Here is a 24,003-nt window from a genome sequence, read left to right on the forward strand (position 1 = left end):
TTACTAATCAACTATATTTCTGCTGCGTCTCCACAGCGACACTTGACTTGCATATAGCCAGACGTCTCTCCACAGCTCTCAGTGCTGGAGAAGGTCTGGTTCAACACATGCAGATTCTGCTATAGAGGAAAAAACACCCTGCCTTGTTTGCATTTCTGTGAAGCAACCACAAATGTCTTGGGCGTTGCTAAGCCCAGGATGCAGTGATGGCACTGCTGCACAAAAGTGTTGAGGGAGAACTTCTTTTAGTGGAACATTTGCAGGTAGGGAGGCGAGTTCTGGCATTAAAATGAGCAGGTAGCTTGTTTATATTCGCACAATTAGTATCACAGGCGCTAATTCGCTGTCTTCGGTGTGTAGGTTGCAGCTCAGAGGTTGTTCTCGTCTCCCGAGGACTTTGAAAGTGTAGATAGTAAATGCTGCAATGCCACTTAAGGCAAGTGACCAATGGAAGGACTTATACCAGCAGAATGTATCCGGTGAGTCAGAGTGCAGCAACATCAACCGACAAATCCTACAGATTCTACTTTTAAATCTCAGCACTGGATAAAGTTAAGACCATGGATACTAAGAGCTCAAGCCAAAATACATCTGATAATTCTGCACCAACAGAATCAAAGATTGCAGCAGACTGACACAAGACAAGAAAGAGGAGAGTCTGAAGGCTGTATTCAGCGTCCTGTTTGTCACGACAAACCTTCTGATAGATGTTAATGCGATGGAAGAAAGTTCAGAGGGTCACTGAAATCCTCCTCTGTGGAATATGAATATAAATCTGAAAGAGCAACTTTTACACAGCAAAATGAGCCTATAAACTCTAGATTCAGTGTGTGTGAAGACAAAAGCTCTTCCAGGAAACATCGTGGCAGCAGAGATTCTGTGAACTGACCTCGATCTAAACAAAAGTGCTGACTGCGGCTCGCTGCTGCGGCCTTGGTGGCTGTGAGACGTCAGAATGAAAAATCAAACCGAACAGAAAATCAGCTCCACATGTTTAAAAAATTAACTTGATGGTTGGATCGAAGAGGAACCGAGCTGAGCTGAAAGGAACATCAGATAATTGATGTTTTCTGTTCTCGCTGGTTGGATCTGTGACTCAAACCACAGCTACACTCTTATTATAAATCAGCTCCTGACTTTTCAAACTCAGATCACCATGAGAATTACACAGCGAGGAGTCTCAGATTGTCTTAAACGATGGGAAATATCCGACAGAGCTCAGATTTGATGAGTTCGTACTCACTCTCCAGGTTTCCGGCCAGCAGGTAGAGCCAGGTGAGCAGCACGACGGCCGTGAGAGACGCCACCAGCAGCTTCAGGCGCCCGCGACACAGCAGGTTCATGGTGGGACGGCGGCGCTGAGGGCTCCGAGGGTCAGGGGGGCGGGGGTCAGGGGGTCGGGGAGAGGAGGGGGGGGGGGGGGGTTTCAGGTAGGGCTCAGTCCCTCGTCAGATCTCTGCAGCATCCTTTCATCTGAGGAGAGACGAAGACACAGTCAAAAACTGCAAGACTCTTTGTCGAAAAAAAATTTCCCTGACTTATTTCCTTAGTCCTGCAAATGCACTGAGATTAAAATGATTTTCCAGTCTTGACTCTAGTGCAGTGGTACCCAGCTGAGGGGGTGTGGTCTAAAACTTTAGTCTCAATCTGAAACAAACCTGCGGTACATGAACCCAACACGCAGAAATTAATTTTAAAACATGATCTAAAAGACATCAGAGCTGATCCAAACACAGTGGAGGATAATTAGACCTGTGGTCTGAAATGGTCAAAGTGAGCAGACCCTAATAAAGACAGGACTCTACTCAGGTCTGAGGGGGACAGTGAAGACACTCAGTTCGGTGTATCTGGCACCGGTCTGCCAGGAAATGAACCCTCTGCTATGGGATCCATTATTTGGCAGGGATGCGTTATTGTGCATAACACCAGCACTTGTTTGCACAAAGATGAAGATGATGATATGATTTTTGTTTTGGTCTTGGATTTTTTATTTGATGAAGTAAACCTAAAAGAAAATGAAAACATAATCTCTCCTTTCATCCATTTTAGAAGATGACAGATGAGACTGAGAATCAGATCTGGAATAAATAAAGAATCAATGATGGCACTGGTTTGAATAAATCTGATCCTTACACTACATATTTCCTTTTATTCAGTTTCTTTGTCCACTCAGCAGAGATTCTATTTATCTATTTGTCTATTGTCTATGTATCCAACTGCAAGTGCAATAAAATCACAGAACCCAATTGCAACTTTTGCAATACTGTGATGTTTGTTCTCCAGATGAAAGAAAGCATGTTTGTTTGGTTGAAATCATCAGCTTTTTTTTTTTTTGGAAACATGAAAATTGTAATGCAAAACTGATCATTTCCACGAATTGGATGATATATTTTAATCACCATTCAGTCAAAATAATTGCAATATGACTTTTTTACCAAATCGTCAATCATCCACAAAATTTAAAACTGAAGAAAAGAAACATCTATTTTCTGACTAACTAACTGATGAGAATGTAATGAGATGGTGTTTAAAACAAACTGCTCCAGTTTCAGCTCTCTGGGCGTCACTGTGTCACTAAAAGCTCCTGAACAGTTGAAGTGTAATGAAGCTGAAGTGAAGTGATGCAGAGGATCAATGAGTGTCACGTCTGTAACATGGAAACATGGAAAACCTGAAAAGAACAAAATCCAAAACAAGCTGCAGCAGCTTTGCAAAACCTCCCTGTGTCAGTGTGTGTGTGTGTGTGTGTGTGCGTGTGTGTGTGTGTGTGAGCCTGATTAAAGCGGCAGCTCTGCCTTTGTTTTACAATGTGATTCATTAATCCCACTTTAATTAGACAGACGCCTGAAGGAAACAAGAGCAGAGACGCCGCCAACAGAAAACAGCAGAGTGAGTTTAGAGCAGAAAGGACACTTTAAGCTCCGTCCACACACACAGTCAACAAGTTTCATTTGCTTTCTGTCAGATAAATACAGAGCTGGAACGCTTCAGTCTGAGACTATGGCAGCTGAGGAGGGACAAATGTTAAGATTAACGAAGGATTCACCAAACTGTAACCGTGACTGTAGAAACAACTAAATATTAACAATGTCCTGTGGTTTTCATCACAAATTTCACCTGTTTACCATCTGATAACTACATGATAAAAGTACATGTGCTTTTCTGATATTTCATACATGAAATATGAGAACTCACAGTCTGGTCTCACAGAACAGTGTATGAATAACACAACAAAGTTTTTTAGCGTGTAATCATGATGGTTATTTTGCTTTTCATCTGTCATTTCACTCTATTTAATCCATACAGGACTGAGTGATTTTGAGAAGGTGTGATTATGGTGTGATTTTTGTAAGGATCTACACCAAACAAAGATGTTTGTGAAAATATGATGTGTAGGCCAGGACTTTTCTGCACCACAACACAACACAACACAACACAACACAACACAACACAACACAACACAACACAACACAACACATTTTGCATTAAACACATCCCATGGTTTGAACAATTAATCAAAATTTTGCACAGATGTAGAAAGAAACTGTGTTATTTTACACACAAATGTCGTGGATAAACAGACAGAGATTCTAAAGGCCATGGACGACTCAAATCACTTTCTTCTGATTAGCGGCTGATCCGTCAGGTGACAGACTTTTACCCAGGAGGCTCTAGTTCATGTCTGAAATTAAAATTTTGACTGGTAACATTTGGATCGTAGATGTCTGAAATGTTTTTTTTTTCTTTTCATGGTTAGAAATCTTCTGCAGATATCCAGAATGTTCATTATTGATATCAAACATGCAAATGTGAAAATCTGAAATTAAAAGAAGAATACACATGAATGACAAAAGTGATATCATTTGTTTTAGGAAGAATGACTGTGAATATGTGAAATGTTCTTTAGTCAAGTTATTAAATGTTTAGATTCTCATTTATTTCTTAAAGTTTTTGAGATATTTTAAATTTAGTTTTGACACATACAGTAAGGAAAATGTACGGATCTGGAAATAAAATGTATAAAAGTAAGAATGTAATTGTGGATGTCTTTAATTATCCTTCTGACTGGTGAGAATATAATTTATGGATATCTAAAATATAATTACAGATAGGGGCATAGTTTGACGTCTCACCACAGGAATGGTAGATGTTCTGATCATTTCTTTCCATGTTGGCTAAAAGCTGAACTGAAAACTGAAAACTCAAACTGAACTGAGGAAGATCATGTGACGAGACTGAAACCTCCAGACCTGCTGCCAAACAAACCGTTTTCTTTGGTTTAACCTGATCTGACAAAATAAATGGTCACATTTTTCAGTGACAATTTATTTTATGAGTCTGTAATTTTGTGTTCAGTTTCAAGAAAGTTTCCTGGAAATAATTATGTAAATTGTCTCTTGTTGTAGAGAAAATAAAATTCCTGAGGCAGTTATCTGAGCTCCTCTCAAGACAAATTTCTCTGCTCCATTTAAACCAAAGCAAACATTTATTCATTATTAACTTATTACTGGAAACTTCTGAATTGAAAGTGTTGAATTTTCATATTTTTCTACGTTCAGCTGACCTCCTTTGCCCGAATGCAAAGATACTCCAGGATACCGAGCAACTAAGTGGAATCAACTAATTAGAAACGTACCGACTGAATTCTGCATCTCCAGCATTTCACTTTTAATAAGAATTATTTTCAAAGGAAATTATTCTGAAATTACTTCACTAATTCTCTACATGAGAAAAGTTTCAATGCAGTGAAGACGAACGATACAAAAGGACTTACATCAAATTATATCACGTTCTTTCCTGTTTTCTATTTCATAAACTTGAACAGATCAAACAAAACTCTTGAACCGACTGGCCTTGTGTATCTGACAAACACTTTACGACCTTTAGATAATGTTTTTATCATTTCTGAGAGCAGTTTGGAGGAATCTGTGGAGAGCAGATAAGAGTCTGAAGAGAAAAGACTAAACAACCTTCAGAGATTTAATAAAACATCTTCAACAAAACGTTCCAAGAGGGTTCAGACAAAGACGCACACTTTCTGCCTCTCTGGCTTAAAGAATAGAAATAATTAAAAGAAAATAAGGATGAAAACAGAGCTGGTGACTCTAGAGAATCTCTTTTTGCTGGTTCTTCAGAAACACATAACTTTCTGACCCGCCAGTCATCGGCTGCAGGAGGAACGTGAGCCTGGATCTCTTCAATAATGATCCAGAGGACTGTGTTTACACTGAGGACACCATCCTGCTCCATCCGTCTCTGTCAGGACGTTCTGCCGTCGCGGCTCTTTTCTCTCCTCAGCAGCTGAATCAGCTTTGTTGTTAAAACGCAGAAAACACAGCGCTGTTTGACAAGCAAACTTCCTGCAGCACCTGAAAGTCACCTCACACTAACCTCCAAGAAACAACTCAGAACAACAGCTGGATTTAAAAAATAATCTACCTTAGATGTTCGTGCGCTTATTATCACCATCTGTGGTGTTTGACGGACTCCTGAAGTAACTTTGTGACATTTCTGCATGAAGAAAACAGCCGATTGATTCATGCAGTTGGTTTGAAATCTGTTGTGGACACAAAGAGTGTTTTGTTGACTCCCTGTCCTCCTTGAAAGCCCCCAAACAGTACGACATGTCCACTTACACAGAACAAACACCGAGCTGTAAAAGGAAGATTGATGCAAAATCTACTAAACAAAATGTGTTCTACCAAGAGGAAGATCGATAATCAATTTAATGATCCAATGACCTTTGATCAAGTGCCACCCTCAGGCCAAACTTTACTGATGCTGATTTAAGTGCAGATAAACTTTCAGGGTCTTGGGTGTCCCCTTACTGTTCAGAGAGACCCTGACTTAGATATACTTTTCATTGTACAGTTTTGCATACAATTGTTATAATTCATAACAAACTTTGAAACCTTCATAGCTTAGTCAATTTGAGCCTTAACCGACCATGATGGCAAATAATCGTCCAAAACAAGGACCTACAAAAAGAGGCTGCAAAGCATCGCATCATCCTGAGCCTGCCATTCAGATAACAGAGGAGACAAATGCTACTAGCACCCACAATGCTATACTGCTGGGGTCCATGATGGACTCTGTGAAGGGCGACATCTGACCACGAGCCTGCGCTCCGAAAAACAGAACATGAGACAAGAAACTCAACTGTCGCACTTCAGCGTGCAGAGGTGAGGGTGCAAGAACTTCAGCATGTGGATACTGACTACAGTTCCCAGATAAACAAGCTGGAAGCTACAGTTAGCACGCTAACCAAGCAAGTGCAACGTCTCAGCAGGCGTGAGGATGCGAAGGGCAGATCTTGAAGGAATAATATAAGCATGATGATGCCAGAAGGACTGAAGGGACCATGTACCAACTGATTTTATCACCCAGCTACTCCAGTACCTGCTCAGACTGTATGAGAAACCCCTATTTGACCGTGTCCACTGACCCTTGCAAGACACCTGAAGACGGGAGCCCTCCTCTGCCCTTCGTTGTCAGAGACACTTCTTCCATGTTCATGAAAAGCTGTCCCCCTCTCTGCAAAGGTAAGAAGATTTCTATATCCCTGACTAGACTTTACATCGTCTGTGGCCAAGAAGCGAGCTGCATTCAGCACAGTTAAACACAATCTCTGCTCCACCCTGATGTGAAGTTTAGTCTTTTCACTGCCATTGCTGATGTATTTATAAGGCTTCTTAGTCTTGGGAGTATTTTGGGGGGTATATGATTTTTGCCTTCATGAATGCATCCATATTCTTTAGTCCAAAAGTTTCTTGTTGTTGTATTGAAATTGCCTGTTGTCTTTCCTGCAACAGATTTCTTCTTTTAGAGTTTTTAAAAGTTGGTGGAACTTTTTGGAGCTCGAGACGCCAACATAACAACCCGACTGTCTGCAATCATCTGTAATCATCTTCCCACCAGCTCTGGAACCCAACACTGAAATATTTCACAGAATCAACAAAATGAAACAGAAACAATAATAACACAAAACCTCCTCTCACTGATGAAGACCATGAAACACCATAAAACAAGCTTCAGAAAAAGGCAGTAAATGGACAATTTCTTTGTTAAACAGTAATTAAAGTTATACAAGAAGTTATGGAACAGAATGCTGTTTCATAAGGTCAAGTATAAACTTTGAAATAAGTGAAAATGAGTTGCTGCCTGAGAGGTAGACAACATTCATTCATCCATCTGAAAACTTTTGATCTGCTTTGTAACTGCAGCTACAGATCATCTTTAAAGTCACAATCAAAGGTACAAAAACAGGGCGGTACTAAATATCTATTAAACATATTTTTTTAATTTTTACATTCCAAACTCCTCTTGAGGATTGAGAGCAAAGCTTTGAATGTGTGTCATTATATTTAGGATGTCATCACCATAAAAAGAAATAACATAAAATCCTTGAACGAAATCAGAACTTTGAATAAAGTGATTCACAGGATGAAACAAGTTAGTCTTCTTTTATTCAACTTTCTTTGATGAACACAACTCAACAGTTTCATCAACACAGATGAAACTTACGGTGCTGTTAATACAAGTATGTGCCTCCTTTTCATGTGTTTTGACCGCAGTGAAAATTATGTTTCTGAAAGGATTTAACGCCAAAAAATATAAAGTGAAGCAGAATATTTGGTTGGATAAGAACATGCAGTGAAATATGGAAATTACTGCATCTGTCTTTTTTCAAAAACTTCTGAGTTTTGGTTTTTACAATACTCTGGAGTTTTTGTAAAAGTTTGGATCACACAAGTCAGAAACAGTCCTTCACAGGAATCTAATTCTACAAAACTTCTCTGTTAGAAAGATTTAAAGACGCTAAGATTATTTCCCGTCGTACGACCTGAGTCCAACTTGAATATTACCAGGTGGAAACTTCTTTTATATTCTGATGAATGCTTTGCACATTTTATCTGATCTCTTTATTTAGTGTCCTTGTAAACATTTAAGTTTGAATTTTCCACTATCAGTTAGAATAGAAACATTAACTCAGGAACTATTCATCTGTAATTCACTACATCAGGTGATAAGATCTGCAGGTTAAAGCGTTTCTGTGTTTAAGCCTCAGGCCTTTATGATGCTCAGAATGCATTAAAACTTTTTACCTTTTTGTGACTTTTAAGACAAATGAAACTTTGTTGTCTAAAGTTTATCATATGTATTTTGTGGCCAGATAAAATGTCAGAATGCTAATTTCCAAAAAGCTTTATAAAACTAAATATCATTTTCAACATCATGATTATCTGCTGTAAATCAGATCCAACTGTGAGCAGAAATCATCTCCACAACACTGCCAGAGGTTTAAACTTTCCAAGTACACTGAGATGATTTATGAGTTAATTAGTGAGGCTGATGTATGCACTGTATGTCGTTAAGAGCCATGAAAGGTGCTGAGACGGGAGGAAAAGTGAGCAAAGAAGAGATGGAAAGAACAGAGAGAAAGCATGAAGAGATGTGAGGAGGAGGAAAGGAGAGGAAATGTCTGGAAAAGAGATGGAAAGGAAAGTAAAGAGGTTAAAAAGACTACAGACGGGCAAGGAAAGATGGAAATATAGATGAAGAAAGATGATAGCAGAGGTGAAAAGGGAGGAAAAATGGGTAAATAAAGAAAAGAAAACAAGTAAAGACAAAATACAAGAGGAGATAAGGTACAAAAAAATCTTACTATAGGAAATTGAGCAGAGAATAAAAGAATATAGATAGAGATAGAGAGGAGAGGAAACAGCACCAGAGAGGAGAGAACAGAGTCTGTAAATAAGATGGCGTCTGAGTTGTGGGATACGGAGGTGTTTTGGCCTTTCAGCCTCCAACGCTCATAAACCCAGCGAGGATATAAAAGTGAGGGACAGGGCCACTAAAGAGGAGTTTAATAGGCAGCTTTTGTTGATTCTGCAGGAGCCGCACAAAACGCTTACACTCCTGGCCTCTAATTGTAGCCGTAAAAACAAAAGAGTCAGTCGGCCGGCCGGCGATATGAGGAGGAAGCGTTGGAGGACTGCGGCGATTTGCAGCCTCCTCGGTCATCTAATCAGAGCTGAGAACAGCACTGGAGGGACGGCGGAGGCTGCGTGGGCGGCGCCGCGGGCCAAGGAACAACAAATAACTTGGTCTAATGGCTGTAAATTAAAGGATAACACAGAGAATGACCACCCAACCCACTTCTGAAACAGCTATCCTGTGACTTTCATTCAGACACAAACTAAATTAGAGTAAAAGTTTCTGAGGTGAAAGTGAAGGAGGCTCCATGTAAAAGTTTACTGCATAAAGAAAAGGGCTTTAAGTTTAAAGAAGATCACAGGGTCCAGTGACGGAAAATATGAATATCTGCACCAAATTCCAAGGCAAAGACATTTCAGCCCACAGGTTTAAAGACATAGTGGAATATGTTTGTTCATCTTCAGTCCCTCACCACTGAATCTCTGTGAGTTTGGCAAAATAAAAAGGAAGGTATATATGGAATAATCTGAGTCAGAAATATTTTATTGATTCCAGGATTGTTGATGTCGCAGGGGGTAAAAAAAAAGTTTTTGAATCCTGCTAGTGACCTGATGGTGAGTGAAGTGAATCTAAAAGGGACAGAATATATTTTACCAGTATTTGATATGTGGCTGATGCTCATTTTGGTTTTTGGTTCCTGGTATCAGTGTTTTGTAAATGTCCTGCATTTAAATATCTCCATTCTTGCTTCTATTCACACACACACTGATGGCAGAAGCTGCCATGCAAGACTCAAACCTGCTCATCTGCTCATTAGGAGGATAATCTAATGCCCGTTCACACACAAACACATTGACACACTGATGGCACAGACCAGTTTTGGGTTCAGTGTCTTGCCGGGGGACATTTTGACATGCAAACCGGAGGACCCAGGAATCTTCCAGCCAATCGTCTGATTAGTGGACGACTTGATCTGTCACGGCAGTGTGACCAGCATCACCAGGCTGATGTTTATCAGTCCCACACAAACCCGTGAATTCTGTGTGACGCTGCAATTCTGTCCAACTTTTCTGCAAATCTGACCAATCATTGTAGCTTCCCATGAGTTCCACCAATCACAGCAGTCCTGCACACAAATGTCATACATGTACATCTCAATGAACCGACTCAAGGTTTTGTTTTATTTTTCATATTTTTTTGCATTTATATTTTATTATTTTGTCACAGGTACTGAAAAGAACATATTAGTCACTGTTATTGACATTTATCAACACTCTGTGGGATTTTATTTGATAAAATTGTGCTATTTTGACTCAGTTTGAGCTCCAAAAAGATTTGATTTCTTTGTGAAATAACCCCCGGTGCACTTCTTCATTTACAAATAAAATCTATTTTGTTAGAATTTTTGTAATTCTGAGCCTTTTTGTTAATGTTACTTAGAACACTCAGAACAGAGTGTGGTTTTGTTCTCCCTGGAACAAGTTGCCTTTGATTTGTAATGAATTACACACACACACAAAAAGAATCACATCTTTGTTTCTCCTAAAAACATCTCAACATGCGTCACAATTTTTTTTTAGAAAAGCTTCCACGATATCAGTCATTTTAGGACCTGTTTATGTTGGAATTTTTACTCAGTAACAATCATGGATTGGAGTGCAGACTATGTTCTTTTGATGGCTTAATGAAATTTCTGTTCTGTTGTGCTAAATTTGGATGGAAACCTGGTGAGTAAACAGGTTCCTCTCCTGGTGAGGTCAGCACAGATCGATACTGAAGAGAGAATTAGAGGGAAACCTCCTGATAAACAGCTGGTTTCCTTGATTCCTGAGTTTAAACCTGCAGGCAGCCTCTCTGCACAAGTGAACCCTGTCAGTCAGGTTGCAGGGGGAACGTGCGGTATGATAATGCAATTAAGAGCTAAAAGCGGTGCTTTGGTCCAGAGGCCGCGTCCCCATTCAGACTGAAGGGCTTTTTAGCACCGAGCTAATCACACAGGAGATCGTCCTGATTAAGACAATAATCAGCAGCCTGCGCTTCCTGCATTAGAGGAGGACGGAGATAAGAGAGGAGACGAGTAATCAACTCCACTCTCTGTCTCTGTTGACCTCACTGACCCACACACACACACACACACACACACACACACACACACGGAGGATGTTCAAATATGTTTGTGATGTCCTGGAAGAGAGATGTAGGGGGGTGTGTGTGTGTGTGTGTGTGTGTGTGTGTGTGTGTGTGTGTGTGTGTGTGTGTGTGTGTGTGTGCATGTGTGTGTGTGTGTGTGTGTGTGTGTTTGTTGTCCCGTCCTGACAGAACACACACACTGCTGCCAAGACCGACATTAAAGCTGATTCGGTTTTGCATAAAAGTCACCTGCAGTAAAAAAAAAAAAAAAAATCAAGTGTAAACAAACTGTCCTCACACTTTCTCACATGTGGCACACTGACACACACACACACACACACACACACACACACACACACACACACACACACACACACACACACACACTCTGTGTTTATACTCTGTAATCTAATTATCCTCCCAGCTTCTGATGATTTAAATTAAGCTGTTTTCATGCCCAGCAGGAGAGCGGCAGAGGAGTTTGTCTCTGTTTCAGTGTTGTTTGTCACACACACACACACACACACACACACACACACACACACACACACACACACACACACACACACACACACACACACACAGAAAGAGAGAGAGATCACGGTTCACCTTCCTCCTGAGAGAGTCTGTCGGCTTTCTGCCTAATTTTGAGGGATCAGTTGAACTCTCCCTCTGTATCGCCGCTGCTGCATCTTTAAACTTGCAGCTGGGAGTTTTAACACAAATTCTTGATACGTTTTTTGATATAATTGGTCCTTGATTTCACACTGAGAGAGACAAAAGCTTCAGAGGACCAGTTTATACTTGGGCTGACCAATTTTGAAAGAATATCCCATTTCAATTATTTTTCCTGATATTGCAATTGCAATGATGATGATGACGACGATGATGATGATGAGGGAATGATCAGTTCTACGTGATTATTCTCATTGTCATTGAAAAATATATTAAAGGTCTGATTTTGTGGCAATCTCTACCAAACCACTGCACTGATTTATTGATTAACTGATTGATCGATTAGTTGTCAACTATGAAATTGCTTGGAAACTTCTTGATAATCGATTAATCAGTTTGGAACGTTTTTTTAAATCTGATCTGACCTAAGTCTGATTTCAGTTCGGCTGTGAATATTTTCTGGTTTCTTTCCTCCTCTCTGACAGTAAACTGAATATCTCTGAGTTGTGGACAAAACAAGACATTTGAGGACGTCATCTTGGACTCTGATCAATATTTTCTGACACTTTATGGAACAAACAACTCATTGTCATAAAAATGATTACAACAAATCACTGCAGTTCTAAATTGTTTGGTGCAGATCACTGCAAAAGTCAGAACTTTTAATGCGTTTTTCAATGAAAATGAGAATAACGACGTAAAATTCATTGTTCCCTCTAATTGCAAATCATATCACAAAGTTAATATCAGTCAAAATAATTACAATTAGCTATTTTTTCACAATTGTTCAGCCGTAATGCTAATGTTTGTAGGTTAGAGCAGAAATACAGTTTAATTTACTCTTTATAGTTTTGGGTTTAGGAAAAGGTCAGATGTTAGCATGCTAACATGCTAAACTACGATGAGTGGACATTTTACCTTCTCAACCTCAGCATGTTGGCATTACAATTTGTGAGAATGTTTGAATAAATAACTAACTGTCTGGAGGGGTGGGCAATTATTTTTCATGAGGGGCCACGAGAGAAATTGATGAGGCTTCTGTGGACCAGACACAAACAATATAAGGTCCTAATAATGACCAAATCTCTAATAACGTAATGGTCTTGGTTTTGTTAACAATGTTCAAAGCTTGATGTTTTACGGTATAACATGCAGGCTGCATAGCAGCAAAAGTAGAACAACATAAACAACATGCATGTGCAGCACTGAGTGAACAAAGTTACAGTTTAATATAAAAGATAAGGTTCATCATCATTACCAATGGACACAGCACTGAGCCCTTTCAAAATAAAGGTCTAACAGTTTCATGGTAAGCAAAATGCTACTAACCATCTTTGCAAGACTTTTACTTTTTGGTATTTCCATGATGGCTACATGAAACCTTTCAGTGGGCCACATCGGGGCCCCCAGGCCACATGTTACCCAGGTCTGGTCTGGAGTCTCAGACTATATTTCATGCAACAAAGACACATGTCTGCTGTTTTATCAGGACATCCATCATGGTTGTCTAACTGGAATTACACCAAGCATTACTGTGCCAACACACACATAAAATCCCCACCCACTAATAAAAGAAACTCAGAAACAATCAAGCAGTAATCAATTGTATGATAAATCAATACTGAATCACTCAGTTTGCCCTGATATTGTCCAAAAATTCACCAGCAATCTGAAGCTGCAAGAAGAAGGTGCCGTTTTAAAAACAGAAAAACAGAACAGTGACCTGCTGATCCTGAGTTCTGGTGTAACACAGCAGAGTGAGTGAAAGCCGTCTCATATCTCACAATGACTGGACTTTAAACCTCCAGATCTTTCTCATCTCTCATCGTTTTAACGTTCGGTATCAGACCTGCTGCTCTGCTCTCTACACCATCATCACCATCAGGATTTCTGTGTCAAAACTCAGCACCAACATGTGGAAAAACTGCTTTGTGCAGCTTTCAAAAAAGCTGGCAGGTCTCATCCTCTGCCCTCCAGCATTGCTGTTTATCAAGTTTCGGCATCTCCCTGCCCTATTTTTCCCTCCTCACCCTCTGCTTCATGTTTCTACTCTCATCAAAAGACCGACTGCTGCTGCTCCTCTTTCCCCCGAACAACATCAGAGATCCGCAGCAGGTTTTCACCAGCAACAAACCTTTTCTTCAGCCGGTGAGTGGCTGCCCACTCCTGTCTACATTACAGCTCTCGGTTCATGTGAGGACACACGAAGATAAAACTGCAAGAAATCCTTCATTTAAACACAAAATTAAAAGTGAAAAATTTTAGACAGTTTAAAACCAAGTCAAAAACAGAGATTTTCAGTGCAAACGGTGCAATGTTCTTGATCACAATAGGGGAAATGTCTGCAAAATGAAACTTAAAATGAAAAAAAAAAACAATTATTGTGAAATCAATGACAAAATATGATGATATTGTCATTAAATGATCTTAAAAGTTAATAAATGATAATATTGTCTTATCAAATGGTTCTAAGGAAGAGGATGCAGATTAACAACATTCACTTCTTAGTTCTGGGTACCATTCCAGATTTTCAACATCAGCACTAATATTATTTCAGCTCTGAGTTTTAAAACTTTATCTGATTCTTCATTCTGAACTTTTTTGCCATTTGAAATTAACCAAAATGCTTTAATGTTTAATGCAGTTTTACCAGAAGAGCAACTGTAGAAGAACTTCATCAAAGTAAAATGAAATTATATTTTTAATATCAGTCAGGAAATTACTGATTAGAAGAAAAACATCTTTCAAAGTAAAATCTGGTCATTCCTGTTTTTTGTTGGAAGCAGAGTTGGTGTTTGACGTAGGAAGAATTTCAGAGGAATCTTATTCAGTGTGATCTAACTGAAGGGAATCTAAGTAAGCAACATTTCAATTCTTCACAGAGTCTGATACTCGATGGAAAGGAAATGTTTCCTAAACTGTTGCACAGCTCTTAGTACCGTTTGTACACAGACTCTGGATAAAACAGGACTTTGATAACTGAACAAACTGCTGCTGTCCTCACAACTCCAGGGGCCACAAAAGCTCCAGTGTCACCAAGCAACGGTTAAAAGCTCTGGAAAACCTGGACAGTGGACCTTGTATCACAATAAAATGGAAAACTTGTGTCCATACATGAATCAGTAGATTTAATTATGTGACTGTTTCACAAACTGCCAGGACACTGGACTGACTGGTATCGTCTCAACACGTCTTGATATGAAATGTTGTCATCTTCATGTAACCAACAACATATTTTGGATGGATAATGAAGCAATGAACCCGGGAAACGAGATTCCCAGGATTTCACTTCTAAATTATGCCTCATGAAACAGAAAACCCGGAAAACCATATTCAGAACATATGGGAACATATTTAAGAAATATGTAGGCCTAAATTACTTTCTAAACTTGTTCAACAACTGTGTGCAGGCAGGTGGAACAGCTGAGTGTTCTCACCAGTGGAGAACACAAAGCACTTTAATTAATGAACAAGCACAAAGTGCTGAATTCAAACACTTCTGACCGTTCATGCAGTGAGAACCGTAAGTTGTGGCTCCGTCATGACGAACACAATCTGATGTCCAGGTGTCTCAGTGGAAGCACAAACACTGGATTCATACTTTCATTGTCACATGATGAACATTAAAACTTCTTGGTTAAGTTCAGGTAAAGATGATGGTTTGTAAGTTAAGTTAAACATGGAGTGTCATGATTCTCCAAATCTGTGATTCGATTTGACGTTTGAATTTAAGGTCACGATTTGATTTGATTTCATTTTTCCATGACAGCTCGAGTTTTGGTTTGTAACGATTAGCAGATCATTCAGTTTATTCCCTGACAACTGTCATTTACATTTTCAAATTCTTATTTAAAAAGAGAAGCGAGAAGTTCAGCTGCAGGCTGCAGGAAGTTACACTGTGCCATCTTTGTGTTGTTCTTCTTCTGTATGAAGAGAGAAAAAATTACTGTGAGAATCACTGATACTGCTTTTCACTTTGATCCATTTTCAATTTAGAACTGAAATTGTGACACCCCTAGTTATATACATAACTTTTTATTTGACAGTTATTTTCTCAATTAATGAATTAGTTGTTTAGTCCATAAAATGTCAGAAAATAATAAAAAATATTAATCAGTGTTTCCTAAAGTCCAAGATGACGTCCTCAAATGTCTTGTTTTGTTCAAAAATCAAAAATGTTCAGTTTACTGTGAGAGAGGAGTAAAGAATCCAGAAAACATTCACATTTAAGAAGCTGGAATCAGAGAAGTTAAACTTTTTCTCTTAAAGAAATTACTAAAAATAATTGATCAATTAATTAGTTAATTAATTAATAGTGTCAGTCTTGCCAGTTGGTGGAGCGCACGGGTGTCTGTTTTTTTTTTTTTATCTTTCTTGTAACAATTATTTTCATTATCAATTAATCTGCTGACATTTTTTATTTAAAAAAATATGCAAAGCAATTAATTGATTATCAGAATATTTGGTGATTGATTTAATCATCAATTAATAAATGTTTAATCACTGTAAAGTTATCTTACCTACATGATGTAAGTTCAGTATGTTACATGGGTTAAATTACACAAGATAAACTAATTTAATGATCATCTTTGGTTTTTGGTCTCCTGGGTGAAAGTCTGGTTGTTTACAGAGCTGCAACAATTAATCAATTGAATTGAGCTTCTGGCTTCTTAAAGATGAATATTTTCTTGTTTCTTTAGTCGTCTATGACAGTAAAGTTAATATGTGTGTATTTTTTATGTCACTCAGAATTTTGTGGGCAAAACAAGACATTTAAAGACTGTTTTTCACCATTATCTGATATTTTTACGTATTTCTTCCTTTGCTCGTGTCATAATTACTACAGCCACTAGAGGTCGCTACCTGATAATAAGCATAAATTTGGGTCATAATAAGCTGCTTGCATGGACTCATCTGGTCATTTTTCTGGTGAGGACAGCACCACTGCATATGCTGCTAAATAATGTGTTTAATCAGATTCCTACACAGGAAATGTGGGAGACAGAGTGAGAGAAATGGACGAGTTTAAAGGGACCCCTGCAGCTCCGTCTTCTCCTTAATAATCCAGCTGTGGCCCAGAACATAAATATTTCATCACACAGACTCACCAGTCAAATATAAGTTATCATTCAGTCCCACCGTCTGACATTCTCTACATGTCCTGTCCTCGTCTTTGTGTCCTGACAGGGATGAGAAACGAGTCTGCTGTGAGTCCTCCTGCTCTCCCGTTCTGATTTTAATTTGATTCCTTTAGGTCACAGAGGCGCGCTCCACTTAATCTGCGGGTACCGTCCGCATGCCGGCTGCTCTGTGAGGTCGCGTGTATTTCTTTGTGATTTATCAGAGTAAGCTGAGGTGGGATTAGTGGGTTTGTGACCGGGGAAGACCTTTTCATTTCATTTCCCTGCAGTCCCACAGACACGGGCAGGAATTCACAATGATGCGCTGTTCTCTCTCTCTCTCTCTCTCTCTCTCTCTCTGCCTTTGTCTCTGTGTCTCTTTCCCACCGACGGGCTGGACTCATTTTACACTCTGTACAACACACAGGCTTCACGCCATCACTGCTCATCAGATTCTATTTTTAACACGCTCTACCTTCACTTCTCTCGATAAAACATGTTTGTTTTTAAGGTGTCACATCGAGCTCCTTTTACAGTTTCAATCAGGCCTGAAAAGTTGAGCCAGACAAGACTTAAGCCCAACAAAATTCTGTCTGAAACCGACCCGAACCCAACCCTCATTAGCATTTTTCAGCCACTACCTGATTATAGCCCAACAGTTTTCTTCACAAGCTTCCCTCTATGCACCAAACAGGAGGAGTTTTCAGTGACAGGGACGATACATGAGGGGAACTGGAATTGGTGTTCGGGCCAGAACTCTAATCAAACATATGAAATTTATGTTAGATTGGACGATGTACGGTGAAGTTATAGCAATGTTTCATGGCAAGACATCAAAACTCGACACCATGGCCACACCACTCAACACTGACCAAATCTTTTAATAACTTTTGGTCACAAACTAGTCCAGATGGCTCACACCAATGTTAAAGTCAATCTGATGAATTCTGTAGGAGGAGTTCATTAAAATACAACACGTGTAAAACAGCAACATTGACCACGAAATTCAAAATGGCCGACTTCCTATCCGGTTTAGGCTGTGGGTCCAAAAGACTTCATCTGGGCATGATACATGTGCGTATTGATTTTCATACACGACGGTGAAACATGCTGCCAGGGCTGCAGTTTAAGGTCACGTCCATCAACAAAAGTCATATGTTCAGATCGCGACTATTAATGAACATGTGAAGTTTCAGGAAGATTCAACCAGGTACAACCTTCGCTGTGCTGCCAGGGCAACGCCGTTTGAGGATACATCACGATCCTGATCATCATTATCAAGGTCTTAAGGCGTTTCTGAACAGATTTGAGTTGGACATGGTCAACCTGTTAAGAAGAGCACGCCAAAGTCTAAAATGTCTATGCATTTTAGACTGTTTAAGTGAACAATATATTTAGAATATTTTCACCACCTTAACTTACAGTCAGATGGACTTTTCTAACAGGAAACCCCCATTATACAAGCCAAATATTGCTCTTTTAAACTGAACCAAACTCCATTGACAAAAACAGTAATTTTACCTCTCAGAACACAGAGTTGTTGGTCTACTGTTTCCTCAATCTGTTAGTTTGTTTGTGTTACTTTGTGACTTCTGTGACTCTAATTAAGCCTTTAATACACTTAAGTCACACAATAACACAAACAAACTGACCAACTGCAGCAGCGAGAGACCAGCAGCTCCTGTGTACTGTGAAGTAAAATTACTACTTTTAACAATGAAGTTTGGTTGGTTTGGAGAGAGTGAGATTTATCTTGTATAGTGGTGGTTTCCTGTCAGAAAAGTCTGAAAATATTCTAAACATAGCATGCACTTAAACTGATATTGATTTGTCCAGGTGTCTAAAATGCATATTGGTGCTGACCCTGTCCACAGGAGGACACTGATTAGCTTCCTATCCCACTACTCCCACTGATTCTTCAAACTGGTGGCGTGTTGAACGCCATCTACTAAATACCTCCTATAAAAGCTCAACTGCACACCTTGTTTTCCCACTAGAACTGTCCACAGTGAGACCTGTGCACTGTGTGTTTGTCTCCAAACGTGGACAAATTAAACCCACACTACCTGCATGTATATAAAGCAGTGGAGGTGGAGGAAAAACAGCAGGTCTGCTTGTTAGACATGAAGAAAACCTCCACCTCTTACAGAACACTGAAAAGCAGGCAGGTGTTGTAACAACATCTCAAAGTGCAAACAGATAAATAAAAGTCAGCGGTCGCTTGAGAGATGAAAAGGAGGCTTTGATGAATCAACAGAGAGAAACCTGACGAGACGAGAAGCTGCAAGATCAACAATCTGCACTACAAAGACATTAAAAGGAAGACGTGCTGGAACAGAGCGACTCCTGCGCTCACACACACAGAGGGAGGTGAATATTTCTACACTTTTTCTCACACTCTTCATATTCCAGCTGAATTAAACAAGACAACACAGAAACCTGCAGACACAAACAGTGACCCAGTAACCAGCACAGACCTTTGCTCTGCTGTCCTACCTGGATACTTCCTCTCCTGCACTCGCTGTGATCTAAACATGTGGTTACAACAAGTCCAAGTTCAGCTGCACAGAACAAACCTCTTCCTCCTCCTCCTCCTCCTCCTCCTCCTCTTCTTCTTAATCCTCCTCTTTCAGAGCTCTCCAGCTCTGACAATAAACTCCACAGCTCTTTTCTCTCTCTCAGCAGACTTTTGTCCCACTTCTTCAACCTCTGTCGCTGCTTCATGCCCTGCTTTCCTTCCCTCTGCTGCTCTCCTCCCACTGCTCCTCCTCCTCCTCCTCCTCCTCCTCCTGCACAAACACACCATAAATCGCCTCCACCTCCGCGGGAAAGGCTCTGGTTTCAGCCCCCTCTCCCTCCTCTCCTCTCTGGGCTTTTACTGAAACGAGCTCAGCTCTGTCAGACAGATGGGGGGAGGAGAAGGAGGGAGGTGGAAAGAGGAGAAATAACGGGCAGAAAGGAGCGGTGTCACCTTACACACTGTCAGGAATAATAGAGAGGAGCTTTGTGGGTTTTTTTAAGCTGTGGAATGTAAAAGACCAGGAGAAAAAGGGGAAGCGTTTGGATTGGATTTCCTGCAGCAGGACAGAATTCTTCAACATTCAACCAATGAATCACCTGCAACTGGTCAACGATGACGGGAATATTTAGGGAAAATTTAGGGAGATTTACTGACAGGATATGCCAGAAATGGAATATGATATTAATAAGTATGTTTTCATCACCTGAAAATAAGAATCGTTGTGTAGGAAGAGCAGGTTCTCTTCCACAGAGGCCGCCATGTTTCTCCAGGAAGAACAAACCCAACGCTGGCTCTAATAAACAGCTGCTCACTTTTTCTGTGTGACTTTCACAGCCAGTGTAGGTTTTCCTACACACTTGGAAGGGGAGGGTGAGAGAAGCACTTTTCTGTTGATTGCAATCTGAAACCTCACGCCTGGACAGCCTGAGACTGAACTGATATCTTACAGAGGCGGCAAAAGTCCAAATGTTCTTTACTAAACTACTTTACTGGTAAAAGTAGAAGTACTGATTGAACTTCTTTACTCAAGTAAAAGTGAAAAAGTACAGGCTCTGAAATGTTCTCAAAGTATAAAATTAAGAAGAAGCAGTCTTTATTTCTCATCCAGTTTTGTTTTGTTCTGTTTTATCTTGTTACATCTTTCATGTAGTTTTTTATTTTCTGATCTTTTTTGTCTTGTTATATATTTTGCATACTTTTTCATCAAGTTTGATCTTTTACGTTGTTTTATGACTTATGTCTTTTTTTATTTTGTTACATTTTCTTTTGTCTTGTTACATCCTTTTCATAGTTTTTCATTTTCATGTGTATTTTACATTATTTTTGCCTTGTTGCATTTTTTACATTGTGCGTTTCTTTTTTTGTTCTTGTTACATGTTTTTCATCTCATGTCTTTTTCATCGTTTTTTGTTTTGTTACATCTTTGTAGTCGTGTTTTGTCTTTTTTGTCTTCAACATCTTTTGTCTTAATCATTCCCCTCAGATGCTTTAAAACTACAGTAACAGGCCTGTTGTGAGGAAGGGAGTAAAAAACAAATAAACTCTATTTAGGTATAGTAACATAGTATTTGTACTTAGTTACTTCCCACCTCTGATATTTTGTTTTCTGCTTCATTTTAACCAAACCAGTTAGTAGTTTCCATCCTGCAGGCGTGTAGAAGATGTGGAAACAGTCAGTGGGAGCAGCTGATCTCATGTTTCTGTAAAAGACCTTTCAAACCAGATTACAATGTTTGACCTGTCTTTTGAAAAGTCTGAGAAATATTTTAATCTTGAACTGACTGAGTCAAAGATTGAGGTTCCTCTGTGGATTATTTAGACCTTTTCAGTGAAGACCAATGAGTAATGAGCAGACGAGCCTATTCATGAATTCAGTGTCTGGGCTGGTTTTAAAGAAAACAGTGGAGATCATTTTCCTGCAGGAGATCAGATTTGCATTATTGAAAACACAAGAATCTTTTTTTTGTATTTGTGTTCAGAGTATCAGGGTATTTGAAGGTTGAAAATTACCACAGAAAGTCATCCAATTTAACACTAGAGTTAAACAGTGACTAATCCAAATTTAAACCAGGATTAACTCTAGATTAAGGTCCTGGTTTAATAAATAACCTGTCCAGGAAACTGTGCTTTGATGTTGAATCCCTCCTGCTGTGACCTGCTCACATCCTGACCTGCTTTAGAGTTTGTTAATATGATTTCATTCCTTCTGGCTCAGTCTCTGTTTTTCTGTGCCTGGAGGCATGAAGATGAATTCTAAATTACCAAACACATGATTAGGGAGTGAGCGCTCTGTGATCACAGAGCCCATCGGTGTTGCTGTTTCTGTGGCAGAGAACCCGTCGCTACATGCCTGAGCTAACGAAGCTCTGCTGATAGATGCTTCATTACAGACGGAGATCAGCGGAGTGGATCTGCAGCTGTTATCTTTTCTTCGGAAACAACTCACACCATCTGAAGTCGTGGCTTCAGGGGAAACTCAACACCGCACATGAGCGTCTGTAATCAGCCTCTGTGGTGTAAACTGTGTGCAGAGATCCGGGAAAGTTTTACAGGAATCCTCACTGTTTTCAGGAGGTTATTCCAGGTTATTTTCAGTGACAGACACAGATCACCAATTCACGTCTCTGATTGCAATTATTGTGGTGTAATTTTGCAGTTACAGAAAGACAAATCCACCTTTTTAAAACACCCTCTGTTCCATTAGCTTCAGTCAGAGAGTGTCTCCTTGATTTTTTTTCCTTAAGAGCTGAAACATGATGCTGAGAATTTTTGAAGTGTAAGCCCAGAAATATATGCTATTTCTCTTCGTTTTAGGTTTTATGCTAATTTATTTCATCCTGCAATTAATTTGTTTTGTCAAATCCTTTCTGTTGTAGGTCTACAAAGTGCTGGACTGATCTTGAAGACTGGGGCTAACAGTCTGAGTCCTGCATGTGGTCACATTTGAGGCAAAGATTCACAACCTTTATTATGTCAAGGAGTCAAGGAGATGCAGGTTAGACCATGGAGCCCCAGTTTTAGAGGACTGTGTTTTAAGGAATACCCTCTCAGGATCTGAAGGTAATAATCAAAAGTAGTCCGATGTAAAAAAACAAAAACAAAAAACCTTGATGCAATTCATAGTGACTGTCGTTGGACCCAGTTTGAAAATCACTGGTTTAAGCAATAAATGGACTCAGAGTTACTGAAATATAATAGTTTAGTTAAAAGTTTTATATAATATTCATTGCCACTAGATGTTGCACTCGAGCACCAGCATCTCAGACCAAAACAAATGGGCGTGTCAACCCACCAGAAATTTACAAATACAATCATTTTACCTCACAGATTATTGTAAAATACACATCATTCTTACCAAGCAAGAAGACAGTCATTACTGAGAGACAAAGCAATCTTTAAAATGACATTATAAAGCCTCTAGATGAGCAGGTGAAGCTTCCTAAATGTCTGGTGGTGGTTTAACAAAGATGGGACTACAGTAATTTTGTCTAACAACAACAACATATCCCATGAGTCTTAGCATTCAACAGCTGCAGTTCCCACGAGGCTCAGACACACAAAGAAATCTCTCTGCTATCTTTAACTTGCTTTATATAAAGACAGAGAAAAGAGAGAAAGGATCATTATTTCTCCTGTGAGATGAAACCAGGTTTTAACAAACGGAGGTCTGCAGGTCAACAACACTCTCAGCTGTTTACTCCAAGAACAACAACACAATGTTTTTATTGGCTGCAGGTTCTGGTGGTGCGAGGGGATCAGGTGACCATCCTCCAGACGACCTGACAACTTAACACCAACACTTCCCGCCTTGTTATGGGGGTCAGAGGTCAGATTTACGGGTCCACAGGGGAGACTTACTGCAGACTGGTAGCACATAAACAAGAGGAGGGGGAGAGAGGTGAGGAGACGGAGGCTCCAGTTTCCTCTGTGAACATAGAAAGAGTCCAGAGGAGGAGGAGGAGGAGGAGGAGGAGGAGGAGGAGGAGGAGGAGGAGGAGGAGGAGGAGGAGGAGGAGGAGGATGTGAGGGGAGACAATGGAGGACAGGGGTGAGGAGTTGGGTTTCCCCTTTGCACCTGCTGCACCTCCCTCCTCCTCATCCTCATCCTCATCCTGCTGACTTCCAGGGAAGTCTGAGCTCTAAATCTGATCCACTTCCTCCATATGACACTCGCTTCTGCTGAAACTGAGCCGTCCAGCTCCAGTTTCAGCAGACACTGAACTGACTCATCCCCTTTCAAATTAAAACACAAATTAACAGAAAACTATTTCTTTATTTTTATTCCAAAATGAACAGACTTTTTTCTTTAATTTACTGACATGTGGGGATAAAATTGTCTTATTTTTAACAATAATTAACAGTCAAAATATGAATTTCCTGAACTGTCTCCAGTTTTCTTATCAGAAATAGAAAAATTTAAAAGTGAAGTTTCTGTATATGACATTCACTGGATGTCACATTAGAGCACTGGTTCCCAACCTGGGGTCTGGGCCTCCTTTAGGGGTCACCAGAACTCACAGGGGGTCCCCAACACTTTGTCTGCTCTGAGGTCCTCAAAATCAGATTTCCATGTTGACTAAAATCACAAAGTCAGGGTTCGTAGACCTTTTCCAAAGTTGA

General features: G+C 39.8%; 1 protein-coding gene across 1 annotated transcript in view; it reads right to left on the reverse strand.

Moving 5' to 3' along the window:
* Positions 1-24,003, reverse strand: part of large2 (LARGE xylosyl- and glucuronyltransferase 2) — a 111,513-nt gene that overhangs the window by 29,623 nt on the left and 57,887 nt on the right. Inside the window, exon 3 of the mRNA XM_084714556.1 lies at positions 1,244-1,473. Coding sequence (XP_084570682.1) covers positions 1,244-1,343 — 100 coding nt within the window. The 5' untranslated portion in view covers positions 1,344-1,473. The remainder of the gene's footprint in view (positions 1-1,243; positions 1,474-24,003) is intronic.

Source organism: Lutjanus erythropterus, chromosome 1, assembly GCF_056507025.1.
Source record: "Lutjanus erythropterus isolate fLutEry1 chromosome 1, fLutEry1.hap2, whole genome shotgun sequence".
Lineage (NCBI taxonomy): Eukaryota > Metazoa > Chordata > Actinopteri > Lutjaniformes > Lutjanidae > Lutjanus > Lutjanus erythropterus.